Below are 24136 nucleotides of genomic sequence, written 5' to 3'. Positions count from 1 at the left end.
ACGAGTCCACACCAGGTGCACAGGTACATCTGGTCATACAATCGAATCCAATCCCATGCAATCCAGGTGAAATCGAATGGTAATCAAAGCAGTCTGCAGATTCCATGACAGTACCTAAATCCTGTAAATAGCATTCGTCCTGAATCTGTGTTTGGAACACTTATGAAGCAAACTGGGGTATTGTGCATTGGTCACAAAGAGAATACCCAGCTTTTCATGCGAGCCTCACCTGCTATGGACTGTGACACAAGCAAATCATCGGAAACAAGTATACCTATACCACACAATCTTTAGGTCGAATTCACTAATTTTGAAGAAGCAGTCCTAACTGCTGCATGAAGCAATCTCAGCTCAGCAACTGCTCCCTACCTGCGACTCAAACGTAGTTGCTCCAGAAGTGCTTCTATTCTGAGAGCACAAATCATGGGTCAGTTTTGCAAGGGTGAACTGGATGTTTCAAAAGTATAGCTCGGTAGATTCCCAGACAGTTCACCCTGCCATTTACTTGAGCTTTACCTAGAGCAAACTAACCCCTTGTCCTCACCCGACCATTATCTGACTTCCCAAAGCTCTTAGTGAACGCCGACATTGATTTCAAAGAGAAAAAATAAAATTTGTGTGGCACTTTGGACCACTAATGTGCGATAAGGCGAAAGCCTTTGCTTGAAACTTCGCTGATTCTTGGTTTTACTGCCTCTGCTTCTATAGGCTGTGTGGCACAGCATCCGACGAAGCACCTAATGAAAGGCGCCACACGGACGCCTGAATCGGTATGACTAGATAGCGTAAACTACCAGCCAACATATAAAGCACCGCTTTAACCAAGCCGTATGAGCGTGTCTGCGTGGCCTAAGGATAACATGAATGCAAGGGTCTTGGCCCATGTGAAAGGAGAGACCCGAGTTGGCAGCGCCTGCCAAACGATAGTGCCCTGTGATTGGTCGAGACCTCTATGACATCATCCCCCCCCCCTCAGCCAATCAGGAAGCCGCAAAAGCGTGACACTTTTGCTGACGACAACGATGAGCCATTAAAGGCTTTCGCCTTAATAATATGGTGCAGGTATTCTCCTCTTCGGCTGGAAATAAATTTTCTACAGTCGCTGCAGTAATATTTCTTTCTAATGCTACAGGTAAGGGACGCAACGAAGACTGAATTTTTATTTTGTTCCAATTTTTGTTTTGCAGTATGAAATTTCTGCACTGTTGTGAACAAGACTGAATGTCTCAAAATTAGAATTTGAAAAGCTGGATGTTGACCAAACTATGAGCAATGTGCAGCACTCTTATGCTGAAAAAAAAAAAAAAAAACAGGTAGACTGATTATCTCCAAGTGTAGAGGGATTGTTAAGCGCTAATTACATGTGGCAATTAGCAGTAACATGGAGCGCGATGAGCTGAGGGCTGCCTTAGCACTGCCACTTATGTTCTAGGTTTATAGAAAATTTCACTCATCAACCGGAAGTCCCTTGTAAGATGAGTGGAGTTTGTTCTCGTAGCATAGTTTCAGCAAACAGCCTGCAGGTGCTGACTTCGTGAGCGTCAAGATAGTTCAGTTGGTTGGTAGGAATATTGGGCGAGAAATACTGCTATGGCTACAAATGTTATGATCAAAAGGAGTGGGAGATCTCTATTTGTTAGTCTCCGCACCGCAGAGTGTAATTTGGAACCTCTGCGTTGTGTCCATTAGAAATGAGACGCATTAAGAGAAACTTCTTCGTCAGTGCATGCAGTTTAGTCTTGAAAATGGTGCTAGCATAACTATGACTTCCCTGATGGTCTGAGGTGGCCAAGCCATGAGCTGGCGGTAACTGAGCAACATTAAAAACGCACCGCTGTATCGCAGAGTCCTATTGCTTTATGCGGGTGCCCAAGCCACAATGGCATGTGAAGGCAATGTCATTGTGTGACGCAAAGACAAGAAACGTCGCCACATGCGGTTACTTTTTGAAGTGTTCAATTGGCTGCAAAGAAACGCTTCCTATCACTTCGTTTTCAGGAAAATTTAGCCCTAGACCCTACGAGTTGGTCTGAAATATGCTGTTTACAATTGGTTTACTTGAGTGTGATCTCACACTTATTGATTTTTTTTTTCCAGGTCTGTGGTAGGTAATGGAATGAACAGGTTTCGAAAAAGATTTTTTTCTGCTGATCTGCCTATGCTAGCCATCATGCTCTTGAATTCTGGCTATGTCGCACGCTGTTGACAAAGGACACTGCTTATATATGGCACTATGTGCCATAAAACACAATACAAGTCTTCCAAGTTTTTCTTCGTCATAACACCCACTGTGAGCAGAATGCACAGATGAGCTAAAGGAGACTTCTCGACATTCTCTACACGTTAGGTGAAAACTACACGTGAAGTGAAGAAAAAAATATCCCCATATGAAAGAAATATGTATACTAAACTGTCCAATCAGGCAGTATGCAATAAAGAGTGTGCTTATTTAAACGTCTTAACATGATGAAAATGTCTAGGGTCAATGTCCTGGCATCTTTTGAAGATCACCCAAGAGAACATTTTCCATGCCACGCAGTGTTTCACCAGTACACTACATGGCGCAACGGTTGTTTGAGGGTAACCACCGATGCCTATACTTTATGCAAAAGGGTTACGCAGCTCGTTACAAAAGTAGCCCAAAAATCAACGCAGCAACTAGCAGAGATAATTACTGTGGAGGTGAATAGCCAGATGTTGGCTACTGACACAGTACACCAATGTGCATTCGTTGACCAAATTTGCAGTGAAAGGCTTTTTTGCACTCTAAAGCCAATTACATCAAAACATCGACTTCCACAACAAACCTCTTTTCTTGGTAGCCACGAGTGCCAGAAGCATTTTTTTCGCTCAGTACCTAACAAACACAGGGGACAGTCCATTAAACCAGAATTATGGAAATTAATGAGACAATTTTTTTGTATGAATTTTATTGCCAATTTTTCACTGAAAATTGGAAGAGTCCTGTAAAAAAAAACAACTGAAAATTAGCCAATGATTACAATTCTCCGTGATGCATAATTTGAGCATGGACCGTTTGGTATTTCAGTTTTGTGGCATGTTGAAGATTTTGAGAGAGAGATATGCTGCTAGATATGTGCAGGCAGAACCTACAAGCATTTTTTTTCCCCCATAGCCATCCTTCAACTGACACTCAACCTTTCTCCAATTTTGGATTGCTATAAAGAAGGATTGCTATATATCATACATTGATTAGTGCAAGAACGCTACTCTGCAGGGTAAATCAGGAAAGCAGGAAGTACACCTGCAGCCTCCACCACTGCAGATGCTTCTGGCAGGTGACAATTGCTACTAGACACAGATGGGCATAGACACGGACGGGCACTGGCTATCACCTGCGATACCACCTGTCTTAAAAGTTATTTGCCTTCATGTTTTGCTTACACTCAACATGCGGGACATTAGCAGTGAAGCATGCATCACATGGTTTAACCATATAAGCTTGCATGATGAGCCGGGTGAATTGTGCGCTTCGAAATGGATAGCGAATCTGGTCCTTCGCAGAAGTTTTCGCAGGCTGATATACCTGCACGTTACCGCAAACGGCGTGAACAAAAGTGGGCAATAAGTAAGCAATGCCATTTACATGCGCAAAGATAAACTACCGTACAGGGCATCACTCCAATAAATCAGTAGCTAGTCTATGCTCGTCCCGTCTACTTCTTATTCTGTGTTTTGTCCCCTGCGTAGTTTGTTTTCGAAATATTGTCTTACCAACTAGACCCCTCCCTGCTCACTCATCAAATAAACCAGCTCAAACTAGTGCTTTCTCAGACAAACTAAACCTCTGCAATCTTCTTTATTTTGAGGACAAGCGACTGTTGTATTAACCGTTGTACTCTTTCATCACATCTCTCCAAGCTACCCTGAAGCGGTGACAATCTAACGTGCAGAAGGAAGTATACGCTGCTTTCTTTTTTTTCCCATGAAGAACGGGAGAGCATGGTCTGGGAATGAGATGTACAGTACTAGATTTTTATTCTTATTCATATTTATGGCTTCATTTTCTTACTCCTTATATCAATTTCTTCTATTATTTTCTGCTACTTTCCGGCTCCTGGTCCACAACAAGGAATAAAGCTTTTTCATTGTAGCCCAAATAGCAATAAGAGTGAGACCCCTGGAATGAACTACTAATGGCAGCTTGATATTGGCATGGCTGTTCACATATCAGAATCAGGCAACCAAATACATTTATCACCATGAAAGTAGGTTTCAACAGGCTTTGGGGAGTCATTCACTGGCAACAAATTTTTCAATCCCTTCAAATCAGAGCTTGCTTTGACAAAAAAGAAACAACAGTTTGTGAAAATTGCCTTTCTTTCCTTCTTTGCCGTTTTTCCCTCTCCTGTTTTCTCCCATTACCCAAAAAGTGCTGCAATGCTAATCATCCCCCGTCCGATGGGCTAGTCCTTACATAATAGACCACTCCCTTCCCAACATGAAGCACCATCCGTGCATTTCGCCCAACAAACGAGCCCTAAGTAAACTGAGTGCATGCTGCTCTGGTGCCCGAGGATCTCCCACGGGGAGCCCCACGAAGTGAAGAGCCAGCCTGTTGCAACAGTCGGCAGTAAAAGGGCTTCATTAAGCACGAGGGCAATCAAAAAAAAGAAACTGCATGGCTTTTTACAAGGAGCTCTCCATTTATTAAGGAATTTTGTTTTGCCACCATAAAGCAGCTCACAATCACGGAATATGAAAAGAATTTAATTACTGCAATTTAACATACATTTGAGCTCTCATTTCTTACAAGTGTGCCTTCCACTGAAACAGCATGGTCTAAAAACAAATCCTCCCCAATGTGCACTCATCACTGTAGTTAAGCTGATCAACATGCTTGGAAATTATGTCTGCCTTCCCATGGCTGCAGAAGCCACAATCACACAAGGCAATGTAAAGGGCAGTGACATTCTTCAGAGCTAGCAAACACGTGACGGGAGTCATCTTTGACTAGATTTAGTAAGCAACTGTTGCACAGTGAAGCATCATCTAAGTCCCCAAACCTCTTCACCAGTCACAAGCCCACTGAGAGCTCGACTTGACGCATTCTATCGTGGAAGTCTTCGTGACAAGTGAGAATGTGGCACGCCAATCACTTTTCAACAATTCAGGCAAAATCCTCAATAAAATGAGTAGCTGTTACTTGAGCGTTGGCCCTTTCTATGTTATCTTATTTCAACATACCCAGATTTATTTATTTAAGATGTTAATTTGCCATCTTAAAGGAAACAACTGCAGATGGGGCAATTGCAGATAAAAATTCCTGGACATCCTGACGGCTCTACAACTTCTTTAGACAGAGCGGCGGCATATCATGTGCGTATACATGAAGATGGTGGTACTGCAATGCATATTCTCAAGTATAACATACTATTGATAGTTAAAAGCTACATCCATAACTGAATAAACCCTTCTCCCCTGTGAGCTCTGGAGCCCTCAAGAAGGCAGAATGCCAACTTTTTACAGAGAAGGAACAAGTCATAGCATTGTGTGATTATCTCCGAATGGAAAACAAAAAAAGAAGGCAAGCTGCTAATACTGGGAGTTCATATAAGAGGGCAGATGACAGCAGCCCCTACAGACACAAGTGGCTAGCAGAATGAAGGTTCCTGTCTCTCTCTTGGTAACCATTCAAGACAAACAACCTACTGGCCGGCTCACATACTTCATTTCCGTAGCAGACTTATTTCAGCGAGGGATGCTCTGGCTGAACAAGAGCAGCTCAAAACTAGTGCCAAAAAATATTCCTCATATCAAGCGACAGACCTCGAAGACCAGGCACAGCAGATGCTTTTGGGGAGCAGCGTTCTCCAGTGTGGACACACAACTACCCTTGATCCCCTGAGCTCAACAAGAAAGACAGCGACTGCCAACATCCACAAGCAAGAAATGCTAGACTGACTTGCAATGATAATGGAGATTCAGTCCAGAACGCACACACACACTTAGTATTGGATTCTGCAAGCTTCTGTTACGGCCTGAAATCTAAGGTCTGTACGAGCCAAGTGATCCCAAGATATGAGTAGTGGAGCATGCTGGGCATTACACAAAACACGCTAAGCCACTTTTCAGCATCACAAAAACTCAATGATCCCCCCAACCAGAAGGGGCGTCAAACGTGCCCAAACTAATGAAAGCATCTTCCAGAATCAATGCTGTTTTGCTCTGCTGATGCCCTGTAGAGATCTACAACACTGAGCAGAAAAAAAAAAAAAAAGGCACAATCAGCTGTAATTTTTTATTCCTTTAAAACCATACTCACAACTGTTCGAATCTGACATTGTCAAACACCCTTTGCAATCTGTGCAGTGTAATCACATGCACCGTTACTTGCAAATTTCAGATAAGCCTTGCTGCGTGTGAAAACAGTAAGCTGGGCAGCGCCTCAAAAAATTTTTCGAGTTCGTCTGGTGCCCCTTATCAATCACACATGCACCCTGATGCTGTCAAACCTCTGTGCAGAAGGCTCTATGTGCCCAAGTGTTGACAATGTGGAAAAACTGTGCAATATCTACATTTAAAGGCATACAAGTTTAGAGCAAAAATTTTTTGTGTTTCTGAAATTGATGCCTCTTTTCGTTCTCGTTTGCTTTGCAATGACGAGTGCTCTAAGACATACAAAATGAGCGGACTTGATTACAAGACAAGTTCCTAAAGCAAGAATGAGCCAAAAGCAGCATGATAAAGGCCCTGACACATGTGCCGATTCACCTTGTCTCAACACATACATCCAAGAAGATTTTCTGTGTAATCCTAACATACTAAAATTCTAACACCTGTGCTGCTGGCGACACATGCGAGCATGTGCAGGTGCATGCTAAAGGAACATGCCAGATACATGCCCGTGAATGTTGAAAAGTGAAGCCGTGTCGTTCTAGTTGATAATTTGAAATCCAGAGCAAGAAAACGGCCCGCAAGTGCAAGGGGAATGCTTCCAATGTTGAAACAGCCAGAGCGGCCCCCATCTATGCAAGTGCTCTAGGTATGTTTGAATGCCTCCTATGAATGTTCGCCCCTAGCTATTCGGCTATTTTCCCGATGCCAGCTCAAATTAGGCTACCGCCTCATGATGAGTAAATAAAGTTAAAAACTAGCAATCAAGCTACTAGTGCAAACCTTAGCATACGCTGTAGTGTTCAGGCCACCTTTACGGCTTCCCAATGTGCTACGATGTCGAGCAATAGCCATGACGGCAAATACGCAGCCTGCACATGCCACGCATGCTAACCAATGAATACTGGACAACCGTCTGAGATCAACTGCGGTGCAGCCCTACCGTGCGCGGGAAGTAGCGAAGATGCAGGCAAAGAACACAACCAAAGACCCGCAGCACAAAGAAGCACATTTCGGCAGCGGAGGTGAAAAGACACACTTACCCGCTGCGGCGGCTGCGCTTCCGAACCTACCATGCTCACTTAGTCCTCTGCAAAACAACAATGAAGAACGTGTAATGTCTACACCGCACAGTCAAAACATGTCCCGGGGCCCCAGTCGCATGCAACAAGTTCCTGGTTCCTAACTCCAAACGATGCTACCGCAACGGCTCCAGAACCGGTTGCATCCAAGTTGGGTGCACCGTTAGAACAACTATGTACTAGAGACAGTGAAACACACTAGGAATGGGGCTAGATCATCCAGAGGCACGCGATAAAGGCAACGGCCGTACCAGCGATGGGAACATCGCTGCAGTTCTTAGAGCGTCTGCCAGTTCGCGCTTTGACAAAAGAAAGAGCGTCGTAGAGGTTCCCTTGGCAACCGCGGCAGCGTCCGGCTAACCCGTGGAAGTTCTCAAGTGTTCCGATCCACGCTGCCGCAATGCATCGCAAATCGCGGTCCACGGCCAAGTAGCCGACATTGAGTCCGCAGGGACCGCCGCAGTCGCCGCTTGGGTGGTGACTCGCCGAGCAGTTGCAGCATAAGCCACTTGTCGTAAAACCGCCAAGGTGAACGCCGCAAGAGAGGGGAAGGGTGCCGCCGCAGTTCCGCGTCCCAGAAAACGTTATTTCACCTCTGGCGGACCGAAGCGACTGACAAGTTCAACATGAGGGGGGCATCCAAAATCAGCCAAGCTGCCGAGCCAAACCTCTTTTTAGGCTTAGTGAACGCTTCGGAAACGAGCGAAGCGTGGTAGTACTTGTCCGTGGCGATGTAGTGTCCGCAGGGGTCGCCGAAACGTTGCCGTGCTTGAAGAGGACTCGCGCAGGCGGTCAGCTTTGAGCCCGGTTTCGACGCTAAAAATGTGCTCGAGCTGTCCGATCCGCCGGAACACAACCGCACGACGCCATTTCTGTCTGCTGCATTCTTCAGTGTTGCTGGAGAGAAAGATGACGAGCTAGGTTCCCCAAACAATGCCCGAAAATCCCGAGACTTTCCCTCGTTTATCGCTACGCCCGTGCTGCGGTGGTTACGCCAGCTTCATAATCATTCGCTTGAGTGCTGTGCTGATAGTAGTGCATTATATCGAGCTGTTCGGTCTCTTATTTAAAGAAAATACCACCGCGCAGTGGAAAGACAGCCACGCTCGATACCGAAACCAGTCGATCAGCTGCTACTTCCGGTACGCGACATCCACTCGCAACTCGCAACTCGTCGAACTCAACGCGGAGTTGGTAACCGGCGTAGGCAAGGTCGATCTGCTGCTGGTCGTACGACTTGTTTGTGCGTTTACTCTACTACGCCGGTTGGCGAGTTCAACTGAGTGCATATAGACGCATTTTCACGACGATGTTGAGAGCTTGCAGCAGAAACCTTGTTTCCCGGAGGTAAGCGCATTGCCTATCAGGCGTAGTCTTAACCGCAAGTGCATGCACTATACAATTTTGGTTCCCTCTATAGTAAAAGTGTGCTGCCTCCGCCTTAAAGACACATTGCCGATACCACCGAAGGTTTTCTTTTTTTTTTTTGTATTTTTTTGTGTGAAGTGAAGTGACAATTGGCCCTTTTTAGTTGTCGCAGTGCGTGGAGTCCGTGGGGAAATGTGCCTCCATCCCTTGTTTCTGTACCTTGACACGAATATTGTGGTGGGGATCTATGAGAGAAGAGACATTAGTGAGCGTGGAACTTGGGGCAACCTTAAGGGATCCTTTCGCAACCTTATTCTCCAGTGTCAACTGAACAGTACTCTGCGGCTTTTTGCAGCCTGGCGACGCTCGGAGGGGCACGCAAGAAGCACACGCTGCCCGACCTTCCGTACGACTACAACGCCCTCGAGCCCATCATCTCGGCCGACTTGATGCACGTCCACCACGACAAGCACCATGCCGCCTACGTGAACAACCTGAATGCTGCCGAGGAGAAGCTGGCCGATGCGCTCGCCAAAAGTGAGCGGCCTTTTGCTGCTCCAGGGGGGAACACTAAAAGGTAGGGCCTGTATAGGTGTGTGAAGTTGCCGAACTCGGAGTCTGCCGCCGAGGTTGCTGGGCGCAACTTTGATCCTGGCTGCAATAGTATCAAGGTGAAAGCATCTTATAACTGGACACTGAAGAAATAGAATTGATGCCCACATTATGGTATGCATTAACCCCATTTCATGTAGAGTAGGTCTGCAAACATTTTCCACCAGAAAAAAATATTTCCAGCCATGAAAATTATAAAAGAGGACTCTTGTACTTATACACCCTGCTGTTTTTGCCATCTTTGGTTGCCGATAGCTGGAAATGACTGTTGCAAGCAAGGGAATTATTATTTTTTTTTTTTTTTTTTTTGCTCGGAGGATCAGAGACTGAAGGCAGCTGTGCCCTCTTCAGAGTTTAAGCAATGGCTGCCTCTACCGTCCTCCCTTTTGCCTCATCGCTTGAAGCTCTTCCATTCATGTGACACTGTTTAACTCTCCCTACGGACTCTAGATGCCCACGAGGAGGCTGGCGCCCACAACAAGGCGAAGTGGAAGATGAAGAGGATGAAATTCAGGCTACTCATGCTTGAATTAGGAAGTGGATCCAGTTAGCTTCAGTTGCTTGTTCTCTTCTCAGTGTTCTTTTGCACCGTCTCTGAAATAATGAACAATCCACAATAGCAAACGTTTAGCTTGCTCATGGGCACAATTTTTCTGGGTAGCCTGAAGAAATGTTTGCATTGTTTTCCCACAAAACATGATTGCGACTCTTCATAGTGATGGTGCCAGATTTTTCCAAGTAATACCTCTGTCACACGAACACTTCCGATCCTCATTTGATCCGATCCAAAATCACACAAATCCGCCAACTTAGGCACTTCGGCAACGGACTCCTTGACTGGTTCTCCATCCCGTTGAGCTTGGCAGTGAAAACGATAGCGTTGTACGATCACTGACGGTTTAGGCACGTAATGGTTGGTCAGCAACTGGATGCTCTCGGTGAGGGGAGTGTCACTTGGCCGTCGGGGTGCCAGTAAGCGACGAAGCAGTGAATACGTCGGCTTTCCGCATGAGCTGAGAAATGCAGCACGCTTCATGTCCTCCGGGACGCTGTTGACGATGAAGTGCTGTTCAAGAATCTCCACGTGCTCCTCCCATTCCGGTCCTTCGCCCGCGAACGGCTCCAACTTCAACATCACGGTCGACATTACTTCGGTTACTCCTCGTCGCCAGTTATTACACAGGTGTTAATACACTTTTATTAACCTCAACTATATGCGGTCAGCATGACGGTTGTCCAACCAGCCCTACCCCTAACTCAAGCACACGGAGCACACATCACCAGACAGACACCGCACGAGACACGCGTCCAATCCAGTCAACGCCCTCGTCCAGTCTGCCTTCTGCACGCCACCTGGATGTCCACTCCGTGCCACTGGTTACCGGCAAAACACCTCGGCGGCGTTAGTTACCGCCAGAACAATGTATATAACAACCCTTCACTTTTAAAGGAGTGTTGTAGCTGGCTTTTCAGTGACCAGCCATAGACAACAGAGGTGAATCGTCATCTTAATGATCCTCAAATGAGTGTCCAAACTACCTTGGGCCCATTTTCTCCACCATCCATGACATACTGTGATGAGTGGGCAAATTATGCAAGGATCACGATCACCTCGTTATTAACACTAACGGTGTAACAATTATGTTATGCAGACTCATGCATAAAACTGATTTTAGGATGCTTGCAAAACTGCTTTTAGGGTGTATGAGGGTCTTGAAAACCTATTCTTGATTTTTCAACATGTATTGTTGTAACCACACAAGTGCAGACAGAAATACTGATTTCAAATATGCTTTGAGATTTCAAATATCTCATTCAAGTTGAACATATAGCAGAATAACTGTCCTAATTGGGTGGTTTCTTATGGGTCCTTATGGTAATTTCTTTTCAAAAAAGATTTCTTCTAAAAGCATGCAGACATTGCAGTGGATATTTTTAAATGTAGGCATGTTCCAAAAGATGTCTCTTTTAACGAGGAATTACCATAATGGCCCGTAAGAAATGGACATGTTATTTTGCCTCTTTTGATGAGATATCTGAAATTGAAGGTACATATTTCAAATCAGCATTCTATGCTGCACTTGCATGCCAAGTTTCAACAAGATATGTTAAAATATGAGGAAAAAGTTTTTCAAAGCCCTCATCCCCCCTTTATGCATCCTGTGATCTGCCAGCTCAAGGAAAGTCATGACTGGACAGTTTTACTAATAGTCTATTAGAGCACGGGGAAAAAAATCTGGAACTGTAAGTTGGGTTTCTCTGCACGAGATAGCATGGTTGTGTTTTATTTTTTTAAGTTTAACAGAGCAAATGAAATATGGTGACATTCCTTTCATGAAAAAAATACTTCCTGAGCTTCCTACAAATATCCAATGGCTAGGAAGTATAGTTCCTACTCCCAAGAAAGGCTAAACAGTATGAATTTGGCATATCTCACACAGATGTAAATAATGCAAAAATTTCAACAAATTGCAGTGTGACAAGAACTCTAGATGGTGACCAGAAAAAGTATTTAAATTTTTTTGTTATATTTAGTCCAGACATTATACTCTATATGACTATGCATTCAGAAGTATTAAAGACATGTTGCATTGGCAGAATACTATCTGTGTAGTAGATACATAGATTGAAATGTTCGCCAAATTTAGCTATGATTAAAGGAAATGCCCGAAAAAATTTAGTGATGTTTCTGTTTGCCAGACAGTGCGTGGAGTTGTTCATGTTACACTTCTTTATTGTTTTCCTTGAAATTTTGCAAACTTAACTGCAGGAAAAATTTTGCCAGGTTGCAGAACCTTAGAAAAAATTAGTCGTGCCTAGCCTATGCGGTTTTGTATGGAAACTTGCTTACTAATGAATATAAGATTGGAGAAGGAAATGTTAGTATGCATACTTTAAAGAACCACCGAGCAGCAAATATTTTAAAGGATGTTTCAGGATGCTCTGCCGCTACCTCATAGATTTTGCTCATAATTTGCAAATCAAAGTAAATTTGATGGTTACTGCTGCATTTCTTCTCTTCTTTCCAGTTGTCAGGCAATGACAAATAAACTAGGAAGTATATCTAACATGCTGGCCAGCCACTCATTGTTTGATCTCGTGTGCAGTCTGTTATTGTTATGTGCCATCAACATGCGAAACCACATATTTTTGGCCTAGTTAATCGAGCCAATTGGGCACTGAGGTACAGTAGTAAGGCACACATTTTAGTACTGTGGTGGTGGTGGTGAAATAATAATAATCATTAGTTCATAGGAAAAGGAAGGCTCAGTATCTGTCAAACTTGTTCTGTGGACACCTGAACCGTGCTGTAAGTGAAGGCAGGAAGGTGGGAGTGAAAGCGGAAAAAGAGACAGGGGTGCCGTGGTGGAGAGCTCTGGAGTAATTTCGACCACCTGGGGATCTTTAACATGCACTGACATCGCACAGCACACAGACGCCACTTCGTTTCGACTCCATCAAAACGCAGCTGAGACAAGGTTTTCTGTGATCCTCAAAGTGAAATCCAGGCCTCATCTCCGCCGCACAGGAGGGCCCTCCTTTAACCGTCTTGCCTGTGCCAAGTAAGGTGAGGGCCCTAGGTATAAGGACAGCTAGGAGCTTCCGCTGCTAGGTGGGAGTGCTGCAGTCCATTTGGCATGTAAATTTTGAACCATATGCGAGTCAACTTTCTGCATGTCTTTTCATGCACTAGCATTAGATGTCGCAGCAAACCTCCTAAGCTGGGCTGTGCATGTCTAGTCACCCAACAGTTGCGTCGCAAGGAGAGAGGAGGGCAGGGCCATAATGTTGAGAAAAATAAAATAAGTATGTCTTAGACTGGGTCTCGATCCCATAAACAGATCTGCTTCAGTGGTCACTGCACAGGAGCAGTATGCTACCTCCGCAACCAACCACCCTTCTTGTTAACTGCCACTCTCTCGCGCTGTGCCATGCATGTCGTCATTTGCATCAAATTCCATCAGTGCACTATGTATTCAAACACGCCGCTATCACATTGCACTGTTACGGTGCATTAAGCGATCCCCAAATATTTTAGTGTGCTACCACTAAGGTCTCCAGTTACAAAATCCTCCGATCATTTCCTGAGGCATGACTTTAAAATCCTAGCCTCGAACTGAAAGCAAATTGAAATGTTACTTGCCAGCTCAGATACTTTTCATTTGGCCAACTCACTTAAATGGCCTGCAATTTTCTTTTCTTGGCAGACTGCACCCAGAGCATCATCTCTGCTTCGGTGGCAATCAAGTTCAATGGTGGTGGCCACCTGAACCACAGCATCTACTGGACAAACCTCTCGCCCAATGGTGGTGGGGAACCCACAGGTAAGACCCTGTCGGCAGTTAAATGGTAGCGCATTGTGAAAGTGAAGGGGGAGGCAGGCCGTTTGCCCTTTTGTTCAGTCTTCAAAATATCCCATAGCCGTCTGCCCAACGGCTAACTACGTGAAAAAAAACGGGTCCCGTAAAGGAAGTGCAAGCTGAAAACATTTAAACTACAAGACGGTGATTCCACGATCTATACTGTTTGCAAGCAAGCTGTTGGCCGTGTCTGCGTCGTGCCAGGCTGTTTCTAAGTAGCGCCACCATCGCCTTGCCTCGTGCCAGTGGCACCTCATAGGATAGTACAGGCGACGCCACACCATATAAAACGCGTCGAGTAGGGCCGCTGCTTCTTTGTCATCGTCCGCTCGACAACCGCTGCACGACTGTGGCATCATCAAGCACAGTGTTGGCCGTAAAAATTTCCTGTCTGGCAGCGTGAGTCGCGGGCCCTGCCGCGCTATCTTTAAAATTACTTTGCGGGAAAACTAAACCGTCCTCAACTGTGCTTTTTAGAACACAAAACCTTAACGTTGAGAAGAACGCCTGATGCAAATTTCTTTGATATCTGTGAGCATTTAAAAATCACTGGAGTAGTCCTTTAAGGTTGTACGATGTTACATTTGTCCGCAGCTGCCAACTCTGCCTCTCTTTTTGAAGAGCTTCAATATGCCAGCCAGCTCGAGCCTTCAGCGTCGGTGTCGGCAGGGTCAGTCGCAGGCGGTAGCTGGCAGCTGACATGGCCGAGCGCTTACTTGACGTAAGGTTGCCTGACGTTACGTTTGTCCGGAGCTGCCAACTTGGCCTCTCCTTTTGAAGCGGAAGCTTCAATACACCAGCCAGCTTGTAGGGAACGATCTCCCATTGTGCCCTTTAAGGTCAGCTTTCCCCCGCGGTAGCTACCCTAGCTATCGCGAAATGGTGTCAGCATTGGTGGTTAACATTAACTATCGAGAGATGGCGCCATAGTCGCGGCAGCTAGGGAGCCACGGGACCCTTCCCCCCTGCGCACGCCGGAAAGCCAGCCAGTTCTCTTTGGCTGGGGAACTCGACGCGAGCGGATGCATCCTCGCACGACTCTGCAGTCGCCGGCCTTGTCGCGCTGTCCAGCCTCGGAGTTTATTCCCTGCCCTAGCATGGGCGAACATTCGCCTGTAGCTTGCTGGTGAGTCTGATGACCTAGATTCATTAGCGTGTTTTATTGCTAGCTGGCGTTCTTGTTATTGCAGCAATAAATGCCTGTTTGTTGTCAGCACGTGTTGTTCCTTTGTTCCCAAGAGCACTTCCTGTAGTAGTCGACATGCGCTAGGTAGTGCACGCGATCACTGGGTTGGATCTGCGGTTTGGACTGTCAGCCGCGATTAAACAGGAAAAACGTATTTAGCCCCTTAATACAACCCCACAAGCTCAAGCCTTCATCATCGGTGTCAGTAGGGTCAGTGGCAGGCGGTAGCTGGCAGCTGGCATGGCTGCGCTTACTTGACTTAAGGTTACTTGACGTTATGTTTGTCCAGCACTGCCAACTCGGCACTTACCGTCAGCACTTTAATTAACCCTTTGAGGGTCCAATTTTTTTAAAAGAAACTTTCCAAATTGGTCAAATTACTTTATTGCGGATTTTGCAAGTTCAGTATGAGTAAAGTCAAGGAAAAGTTGTAGAAAAAATATTAGGAACGGTATTTTGAGTAAAAAACTCACTCAGGAAACCCGTAAAAGGAAGTCCAGTACTAGAGGTTCATTTACAGAGGATTTTACTTTTTGTAGTAATGTTTGCTTGCTGAACCTGCATACTTCTCGAAAACCTCGGGAAAAATGAGTTGTCTTTTAGTTCACCTTCAGTTTGTTTTTATCAGTTTATCGTCCTCACCTGCAGTCATCCCTACCAGACTGCAGCGTTGGAGTTGCATACAGGTGACTGGGCACAGTTTGGATTAGGGTTCTGCAAGCACTGTCCCCTTCTCTCTGATGCGCTTCTTCTGGGCATATGTGCGAACCAGACACACGGCGCATACTTTTTTAAAACGCATTTTAGATGGCGGCGCATACTTTTTTAAAACGCATTTTAGATGGCTCTTCTTAGCTCTTTGCTCAGTTTCACACCACCGTGCTGAGCGCGGACCTTGGGAGTGTGTTGCGCGTGGCTCATTCGAAGGCTAAAACAGTGTGGAAGGGGCTTGGACCTACCTCAGGCAATGCCCAAATATTTGCGCCACGCACCTCTAACTGCCATGTTTCTTTTTTTCTATTCCCGAACTTCGAAGCAGTAAATTATCTTGCATGATATGCTAACAGGGTTGTGGCCAAGAGTCAGTTTTCTGTCTCCACTTTGCAGGTGACTTGATGGAGGCCATAAAGAAGGACTTCGGCAGCTTCGAGGCCCTCAAAGGCCTGATGTCTGCTCGTGCGGTTGGAGTGCAAGGCTCGGGCTGGGCCTGGTTGGGTTACAACCCCAAGACCCAGAAACTGCAAGTGGCCAGCACGTTCAACCAGGATTCCCTCGTGGACACAGAAGGCAAGGGCCACTATTTCTTATACTAGTAAACCACTTTTGATGTCAGCACATGTTAAAGAATACTCCGTAGCCCTCCACTACAACTCCTCTTTCCACATTCCTCCCTTACCTCAGGGCGTGTGTCAGGTGTCCACCGGACAAATCTGACAGATACTGTGCCTTTCCCTTCCTGTGAACCAATTATTATTATTATTATATTATTATTATTATTAAACCACTTTTGAAGTCAATACAACTTAAAAAAAAAACTGCAGCTGGTTGCAATGGGTAGTGTCTGTATTACTGCACTGATGAAATCACAAGATGAAATTAAATTAGTAAAACGGAGAGCAGAGCTCCTTTTTCTTTGTCCATTGTGCTTTGTTTTTACAAACAAAATCACTCTTAATGTGCAAGCGCCAAAGGCCTTGCTTTCTGGGAAATGTAGTTCCAGTATTGTCAGCATTGTGAGCCAAAAATTACGAGCATTGAAAATTTCCGTTTTCTAACTTCCACTGTAACAGATGCTAAGATGCTGTAGGCATCGATGCAGTCAGCGGCGGCGCACCTCGCCATGAGGACGGTCTTCGCTTCCATGCACTGAAAGCGCGTCATATCTCAAGGCATCGTTAGCAACCACGCAACATTTAACACGTTGCACAAAACCGTTCAGAGGGCATGGCGATAGATCGTAAATACGGCAGTCACAAACATGGAAAAAGGCAAACAGAACGCACGAAGTACAATGACAGCCAACAACAAGAGCAAAGAGCCGGAGCAGACGACGCGGGGAGGCAGCCAGCGGAGACCAATGTGTCAGCGGGCACAGCAGCCAAAAGCAGTCGCCCCATCCCCCACGTTCTCGTGGAGTATACGCTTTTCCCAATGGCAGCCTTGAATTCGAGCGTGGGAAACTCGAAAGCCACCGCGAGGCTCCCAATCGGAAGCAAGCCACGCCTCGACCGCGCCGCCATCGCCGCCGCCGAGGGTGGCAAAAGAAAGCGAAAGAATTCACAAAAACAAAATGAGATGGTGGCGCTCAGTTCGGAGGGAGAGAAATGGCGCGCATGCGAAGTTTGGGAATTTGTGGCGCTTGCTCGCTGCACCACGGCTTGTTATATAATTAATTTCTAGTATTTCTATGACAACTTGGGTATTGATAATTACGGAAAGGGTAGTTTATAAGACATGCTAGAATAGATAATCTTCCAAAAATCAACTGTTCCCCGATTTTTGGTTTTCAAAGGTAGCGTCCCCCCTTAAAAGGTCAGAACACTGGCCAAAATATGTCACAAGATTATGGTTGAAAAGATCTTGCCTCATGTAGTACAGATCGAGCACTACAATATCAAAGAAAAGAGGTTTTACAATTTTAATTTGCCATTGAAAATCGTATAAAAACAACCAGGGCACTAACGGAGAAACCCTATTACTTTCACTGTAGTACTCGACATGACTACATGTCAGCAAGATATCACTGATTTTCGTAACTGCTCACTGTTCTTTTTTTCTTCTAGGAGTGCTTGTCATAATTTATTATATTTTGCACTCTCTCCAGTGTGTCGTTAAATAAAAATCACTCCTTTTTTCACACCATGAAAGGCATGTTTTCAGGTTTTGCTGCTAGATGGCGCCACAGTGTTTTGAATTTCGTGAATGAAGCGATGATAGTGCACATAAAACTTTTATCGATGAGGCGTGCGTATTTGTGCCGCAACAGTATTGAGCGTGAAACTGAAAAGGACGTTACTCAACGCAAAAAAACGTCTGATTGCGGTCTAATGAGTGAAATTGATATTTGTTTTCGGTACGTCTTTTTTGTTTACCACCAGTCATCGCTGTCACTACTCATGGTTTCCATCATCGGACTACATAGAAATGGGCGCATGCACTGATCAAAAAATTCTTAACTCAAAAATAAATTTACACTTGTTAGTTCTTAGATGTTCTTCCGTAGACCATCTGTAAAAAGTTCTAGTCGAGAGATAATTAGCACCCAGTCATCGCTAAGGTACTTGTTACACATGTGGCAATGTTCCAACTTCATGCCCGCTAGAAACAGCATTATTTGCACAAATAAGAGAGCTGCAGCACGCCCATTCGGCAAGTGCATGAACTGAAAGATTTGGATGAAAGTTGCACCATTTATCAGCTTTTTGTACTGATTTCAAATATGCACATACATTTTCTGTAAGTCATTTAGTTTTGAAGATATTGAGCACTTTATATTCTTTGTTTGGAGGTGAGCTGTCAGTAAAACTACAGAAGTTACAATGAAAATTGACCTAACAAATCAATTTAGAACACACAGAGAATGCTAAAATCAAGATTGAATATCCTGGTCCCATTATAACCAAAGTTACAGCTTGTCAAAGCTCAGAGACCAAAAAGCCACCTGGACACTCCAGAAAATATGCAATTTTTAAAAGCTTTCCTTATTAAATGCCACAAATTCATTGACATTTTTGCACTCTACATGAGCTTACCTTTCTGATGAAAAAGGAATTATAGCAATATCATTAGTAGAACCAGAGATATCGCACCTCCAAACATGTACCGTCATCAATATTTTAATTTTGAGAAAGTTAAGATAAACGTGGTTGACAAATTTTTGAAGCATCAAAGCTAACAGTAACTCATTGAAGTGGGTTCTGACTAACTTCCGATGTCAATGCATCACTTATCATCAATATAATTTGCCTTTAAAGAATGAAATTTCGACTGAAAAGCATGATTCAGAGGCCGCCACCAAGACGAGTGCGTTTGCATCGTGACCTCTGTAAAAGTTGGTGCCAAGTTCTGGCGCGCAATCTCCATTTTCACTTTCATGCTGTAAGTGCAGTCGGCCTGCAACTAGTGATAAGCGACCATTGCTCATTTTACACCACATAGCATTCAGAAGCAAGTTTATTTCGACAGGATTTGGGATTCCGCGCAATCTTTTTCTTATGTTCCGCGGGTCGCGGGATGCTGCTTCGCGACTGCTGCTGCGGCCAGTCGTGGCACTGCCTCACAGGGCGATCTATCCCAGCGTTGAAAGCTGCACTTGCTCATCTTCACCATCACGATTCCGTACGTAGCAGGTCGTGCCGCTCCTTGCTGTCGCTCTGAGAACGACTGGCTATGCTGTGCTGTTATCAGGCCATCGTGGACTCTACGCGGAGCGTTGGCGCTTCGTCATTGATTACAGATAACCAGATGCGGCGATGTAGCATCCCCGGCACGCTTATCTTCTCTCACTACTTTTTTTAAGCTAGTAACGAAGTGCGAATCTAAATATTGTGCATTTCATGTTTTGGTTATGACAAGGGAATGAGGCCGGACTGCGAGCAGTCGACGCCACCAGCCAACCAAAGCTCACCATTTTGCTCATGTGCGGTGGGAGACCATGATTTTGTTCCTTTGTTTTCCGCTTTGGTGGGCTCGCTCATGGTCACCAACCGAAATATAGGAATGGCCTGAATCGCAATCTTTAGAACGACACCAAGAATATGCCCGCAGATCGCGTATTTCTCTAACTGCGGGCGATCGAAATTTGGCGCGATTTCACCTCAGTTTAAAGAGCCACATGCACAGATTCTTGTCTTTGGAATGCTGTAACGTGCAAATTAGCCGATATTTTTCAACTAAACTTCGGAGCGCGAAAACGAAAAGATTGAACAGATTTTTGGCCGCAAAGTCTCGGGTCCTCTCTTAAGAGCCAGCTGTGCAAAATCTAGAATGATTAGTATGCATACACTTCACGGCTTGCGTCGCCTGTGTAAACATAGGTGTGCACAAAGAGTTCCTAAACCGTCGAATGTTATGCGTGAAACGTGGTGTGATCCATGTTGCGATTCATGTTGCCACTAAAAATGAATACAATTATTCTTGAAACCTCTCAGATGTCCCTGGCGTCGAACATCTCTAAACATGAAATTAGCCAGGACAGCAGCTTGGGACATCTCTAAACATGAAATCAGCCAGAACAGCAGCTTGGGCAAGTTTGTTATCCATTTGTGACAAAACAGCGTGTGTCTAGTCCCTTTGCTGTGCGCTGTTTTGTCACTGATCTCTAAACAATCAGAAATACTGTAGGTAGGTAGGTATGATAGGCTCCTCTGGTCATTTGATTTTCCGTCATTCAAGAAATGCTGGCTGCAGATCCTGCTGTTTTTGGTAGGCTCCCAGGGGCTATTATCTACTAAATACACAACAAAGCAAATATGCGTAAACAGAAATTGACAATATGTGTTAGGAATGTGTTAGAGCAAATAAAAAAACACGCCATTCCGCAAATACACACAGCGAACCATATTCTGCCGACGATAGGTGAGAAATTGCGGCAGCTGTGCCAAATCTCGAACCAGTAGCGTGCGTACAGTAGCAACGCTGCCTAGCTCGCACGTAGTTAAACACACAGGTACATGCATAAAGAGCTCAGAAACGATACAAAGCCATGTCTGAAACATGATCCGATCTGGGCTGCATTCACTTTGAAAAAAAAAAAAAATTGCTGTCCACATGATGTGGTCTCAATTGCAGCAAAAAAGCATGCAACTGGCTTTCGCATAGAACTAAAGAAAAAAGCAGTTAAGATGAACTGATGCTGGTTGATGGGGTGCACATAATGGGGCAATTAACATTTCATAGCAGTACCATAAAAGTAATCTGGTAAATAATTACGAAAGCAGTGAGGCGCGAGTGGAACTTCTTTCTCCGCCCAGAGACAATCCACTGTTGTCTTCACTCCTGATCGTAAGGCTGGCAGGAAACTTGACGAAACGCGTTCCCGGGGAGCTTTTATAGCTGTTGGAGCATCTCACTACACAGTAGTTGTTTCTAGATAGACATGACCCAGGCCCCAGTTTAAGTGTATGAACCGAACGATCGCAATTTTCGTGCGGAAAAACCTTCGCCTGCATAGAAACCCAAAGAGAAAGGCCGCCGGGGAGCCCCTCCTGCGTTTTGTGACGCCACCGACAGGCGGCGAACCTCTGCAATGCACGGGGCGTATATATTGTGCTGTGTTCTACTACCGTTCTGAATTAATTGCTTTCACCGAAGATGTCAGTCAAAAGCCGTGCAGCAATCCATTAAGTTATTTACATAACTAATATCTCTTTGTGGTACATTTTGCAACCTTTATTATGCCCAACAACATATTGTCACGACTCAAGCCACAGGGAGCCGTGAAGGTAAGACCCAAAAATCAGGTTTGCTTCTAGCTCCGATGACAGTGTCCAGCACCAGCGTGCCTCTCGAGCCAACAACCGCTTCGGCGGCGGCGGCATCAAGCACTAGGGGTGAGGTGAACTGTACAATAAGTCAAGGCCTCACTTGTAGCGTCAAGGTTACAAAACGCGACGTTGACACAGCGCTCAGTCGCATGAAAAGTACGGCTTTAAGCGCACCACATGCACAATTTCAGGTCGCTGATGCCGAACACTGACGGTCACACTTCCATCTGGAACAACTTCGTAGTTAACACTGTTTAAGCGGCACAGGACTTTATAGGGTCCAAAATACCGGTGTAGCAGTTTTTCACACAAGCCTTTTGTGGCGCACGGGGGTCCACACCCACACTTGGTCCCCTAGTTCGAAGTGGACTTCCCTGTGCCGAGGGTTATAGTATCGAGCGTCTGTGGCATGCTGCTCCTTGGTGTGCAAGCGTGTCAGCTGGCGGGCTTGCGGGCTGTTCCACGGAATGGGCGACATTGGGTTCGACCGCTTCATCCCCGCACGGGAGCATCGCGTCCAACATCGTGCGGGCCTCCCTGCTATATACGAGACGGAATGGTGTAAACTGCATGGTTTCCTGCAGCGCTGTATTGTCGGCGAAGGTGACATACGGCAGGATCTCGTCCCACATTTTATGTTCGACGTCAACATACATTGAAAGCATGTCCGCCAACGTTTTGTTGAGTCGTTCCGTTGGGCCATTTGTTTGTGGGTGATAGGCTGTTGTCGTGCGATGATCGGTATGGCTGAGAATTAAGGTGTCCTACAGTAGCTGAGCTGTAAATGCCTTGCCTCGGTCAGTAGTAATGGTCGACGGTGCACTGTGTCTAAGCACAATTTCATTCATAAAGAAGTGAGCAACTTCCCCGGCAGTACCTCGGGCAGCGGCCTTTGTTTCAGCATAACGTGTCAGGTAGTCTGTGGCGACTACGATCCACTTATTTCCGTTCAATGATAAAGGAAATGGGCCTAAAATGTCCATGCCAACTTGCTCGAATGGTGTGATGGGCATGTCACAAGCACTTTGACAACTTGCTCATGCTGTTTAGAAAAAGCAAGCTCTGCGAATAATCATATTTTGTATGATGTAATACTAAAGTCACGGCGAATGACTTTGATGGGATATCTCATACAGAACCTGAATGGTCTCGAATGAGAGTATCATACGGCTTTATGATACCAACACCAGTTGTATGAGAGCTGAATGAGACGGGTGACAGCTATTGTATGGCTGATGATAGCACACAACTTATATGATCTCAAACAGAAATTATTTGATCTTTGTATGAGATCATACAAAATATCAGCTTTGTCATACATATATCGTTGAAATCATACGCATCAACCAGCTATCACACATTTCTCATACATTTTTTTTGCAGTAGGGTTGTCATGCGTGATTAGGTAACAAGTGGCAAAACATGTTGCCTGTTCACCTTGTTATGTCTGTTTTATCACTGATCCATTAAGGGAGCACGTGCTTTTCACATCACTTTCCCGTATTGTGCAGCAACTTATTTCTGTTTGTGTTGTTTGAGGATGCAATCTATATTTGTCTTTTTCTGTTTGTGTTGTTTGAGGATGCAATCTATATTTGTCTTTTCATTGGTAAAGTGCCAGCTGACAGTCAGCGCATGCATTTTTTTCTGACCATCCTGTCTGCGCTTTTAACGTACAGTAAACTAAGCTTTCTAAAATTTCTCATTTCACTTATTAAGGCGGCTGTTAACAGCTGGAAAAATACTTTTGGGAAGATCATTTTGAAGCTGATACACTTGGCATAGGCAGGTACAGGAATGTGTCTTATGCAGGTGCTTTGAGGCCAAGGCAATGCCCAATCAACAGGGTGAACCAAACAAGGTTTTCTTCTATTTCAACATGCAGTACAGCCTAGAAAGGTTTTCTTGGATGGCAGTTCTGAAGCTGGTTTGATTTGGTTTGTGTGGTTTAATGTCCCAAACTGATTCATACTATGAGAGACGCCGTAGGGGAGGGCTCCGGAAATTTCGACTACCTGGGGATAACGTGCACTGAAATCTCAGAGTACATGAATCCCTTATTTCTCGCCTCCAGCAAAAAGTGGCCGTTGTGGCCAGGATTCGATCCAGCTTCCTTGGGCACAGCATTTGAGCTCGCTAAGCACTGCACCATTGCTGGGGGGGTATTTCTGAAGTGTTGTTGTTATGACCCGTCTACTGTGGTCTCTGTTACATATGTGAATTATTTCTGCCTCTTTCATTTTCAGGGCTGGTGCCGTTGTTCACGATCGATGTATGGGAGCATGCATACTACCTCCAGTACCGGAACGTGCGGCCCGACTATGTCAAGGCGATCTGGGATATTGCAAACTGGGAGAATGTGGCCGAGAGACTACAGAAAGCACGCAGCCAGTGAATTAGTGTGGCCGCCATATGTTGTTGCGTGCTGGGAGTAGTGTTCTTTTGTAATGTTGAAATAAACTGTTGACAACGAGGCCAATAGTCATTTTTCATACTGTGAGCGAAGCAATAGCTATGCTATGTGCAGACTTGACAGAATTTAGTCAGTGGCCATGTTGTCAAAGTGGCAACGATTTACAGAGCTAATTGGTGTGCCTGAATTTGAGTTGAATGGGAAAAAATTGAATCTAGCAATTTCGTGGCCTTAAGTTTTGTTCTTCCTTTTCCAGTTGGGACTGTGCAAGT

At 45.1% G+C, this 24136-nt stretch overlaps 2 protein-coding genes across 4 annotated transcripts in view; one reads left to right on the top strand and one right to left on the bottom strand.

Annotated features, from left to right (window-relative positions):
* The window catches only part of fl(2)d (Pre-mRNA-splicing regulator female-lethal(2)D), a 62356-nt gene extending 53999 nt beyond the window's left edge, over nt 1-8357 (bottom strand). The window contains exons 1-2 of one of the 3 annotated variants that reach the window (XM_084596099.1): nt 8108-8357; nt 7401-7447 (exon numbers count right to left, since the gene is read on the bottom strand). In XM_084596099.1, the coding sequence (XP_084452225.1) occupies nt 7401-7433 (33 nt within the window). In that variant the 5' untranslated portion in view covers nt 7434-7447; nt 8108-8357. Of the gene's footprint in view, nt 1-7400; nt 7448-7690 lie in introns of all 3 variants that reach the window. The other 2 variants (XM_084596094.1, XM_084596097.1) reach the window with 2 other exon arrangements.
* Nucleotides 8358-8598: 241 nt separating this feature from the next.
* Nucleotides 8599-23925, top strand: Sod2 (superoxide dismutase 2). Its single transcript, XM_084596109.1, has 5 exons — nt 8599-8786; nt 9163-9344; nt 13628-13744; nt 16074-16253; nt 23698-23925. Exons 1-5 carry the CDS (start codon nt 8749-8751, stop codon nt 23844-23846), a joined length of 666 nt encoding a protein of 221 aa, XP_084452235.1. The 5' UTR covers nt 8599-8748; the 3' UTR covers nt 23847-23925.
* Nucleotides 23926-24136: the final 211 nt, after the last annotated feature.

This window comes from Amblyomma maculatum, chromosome 1 (genome assembly GCF_055883805.1).
Source record: "Amblyomma maculatum isolate TAMU_Amacu chromosome 1, ASM5588380v1, whole genome shotgun sequence".
NCBI classification, from domain to species: domain Eukaryota; kingdom Metazoa; phylum Arthropoda; class Arachnida; order Ixodida; family Ixodidae; genus Amblyomma; species Amblyomma maculatum.
Note: the sequence above shows the minus strand (reverse complement) of the source record. Positions and strands in the feature narration are given on the sequence as shown.

What these genes read in the sequence shown, in the direction of transcription:
- Sod2 (XM_084596109.1), top strand. Translation starts at nt 8,749, where the DNA reads ATGTTGAGAGCTTGCAGCAGAAACCTTGTTTCCCGGAG. An exon ending in AGAAACCTTGTTTCCCGGAG is followed by an intron (nt 8,787 to 9,162) that starts GTAAGCGCATTG and finishes GGCTTTTTGCAG; the next exon opens with CCTGGCGACGCTCGGAGGGG. An exon ending in TGGTGGTGGGGAACCCACAG is followed by an intron (nt 13,745 to 16,073) that starts GTAAGACCCTGT and finishes TCCACTTTGCAG; the next exon opens with GTGACTTGATGGAGGCCATA.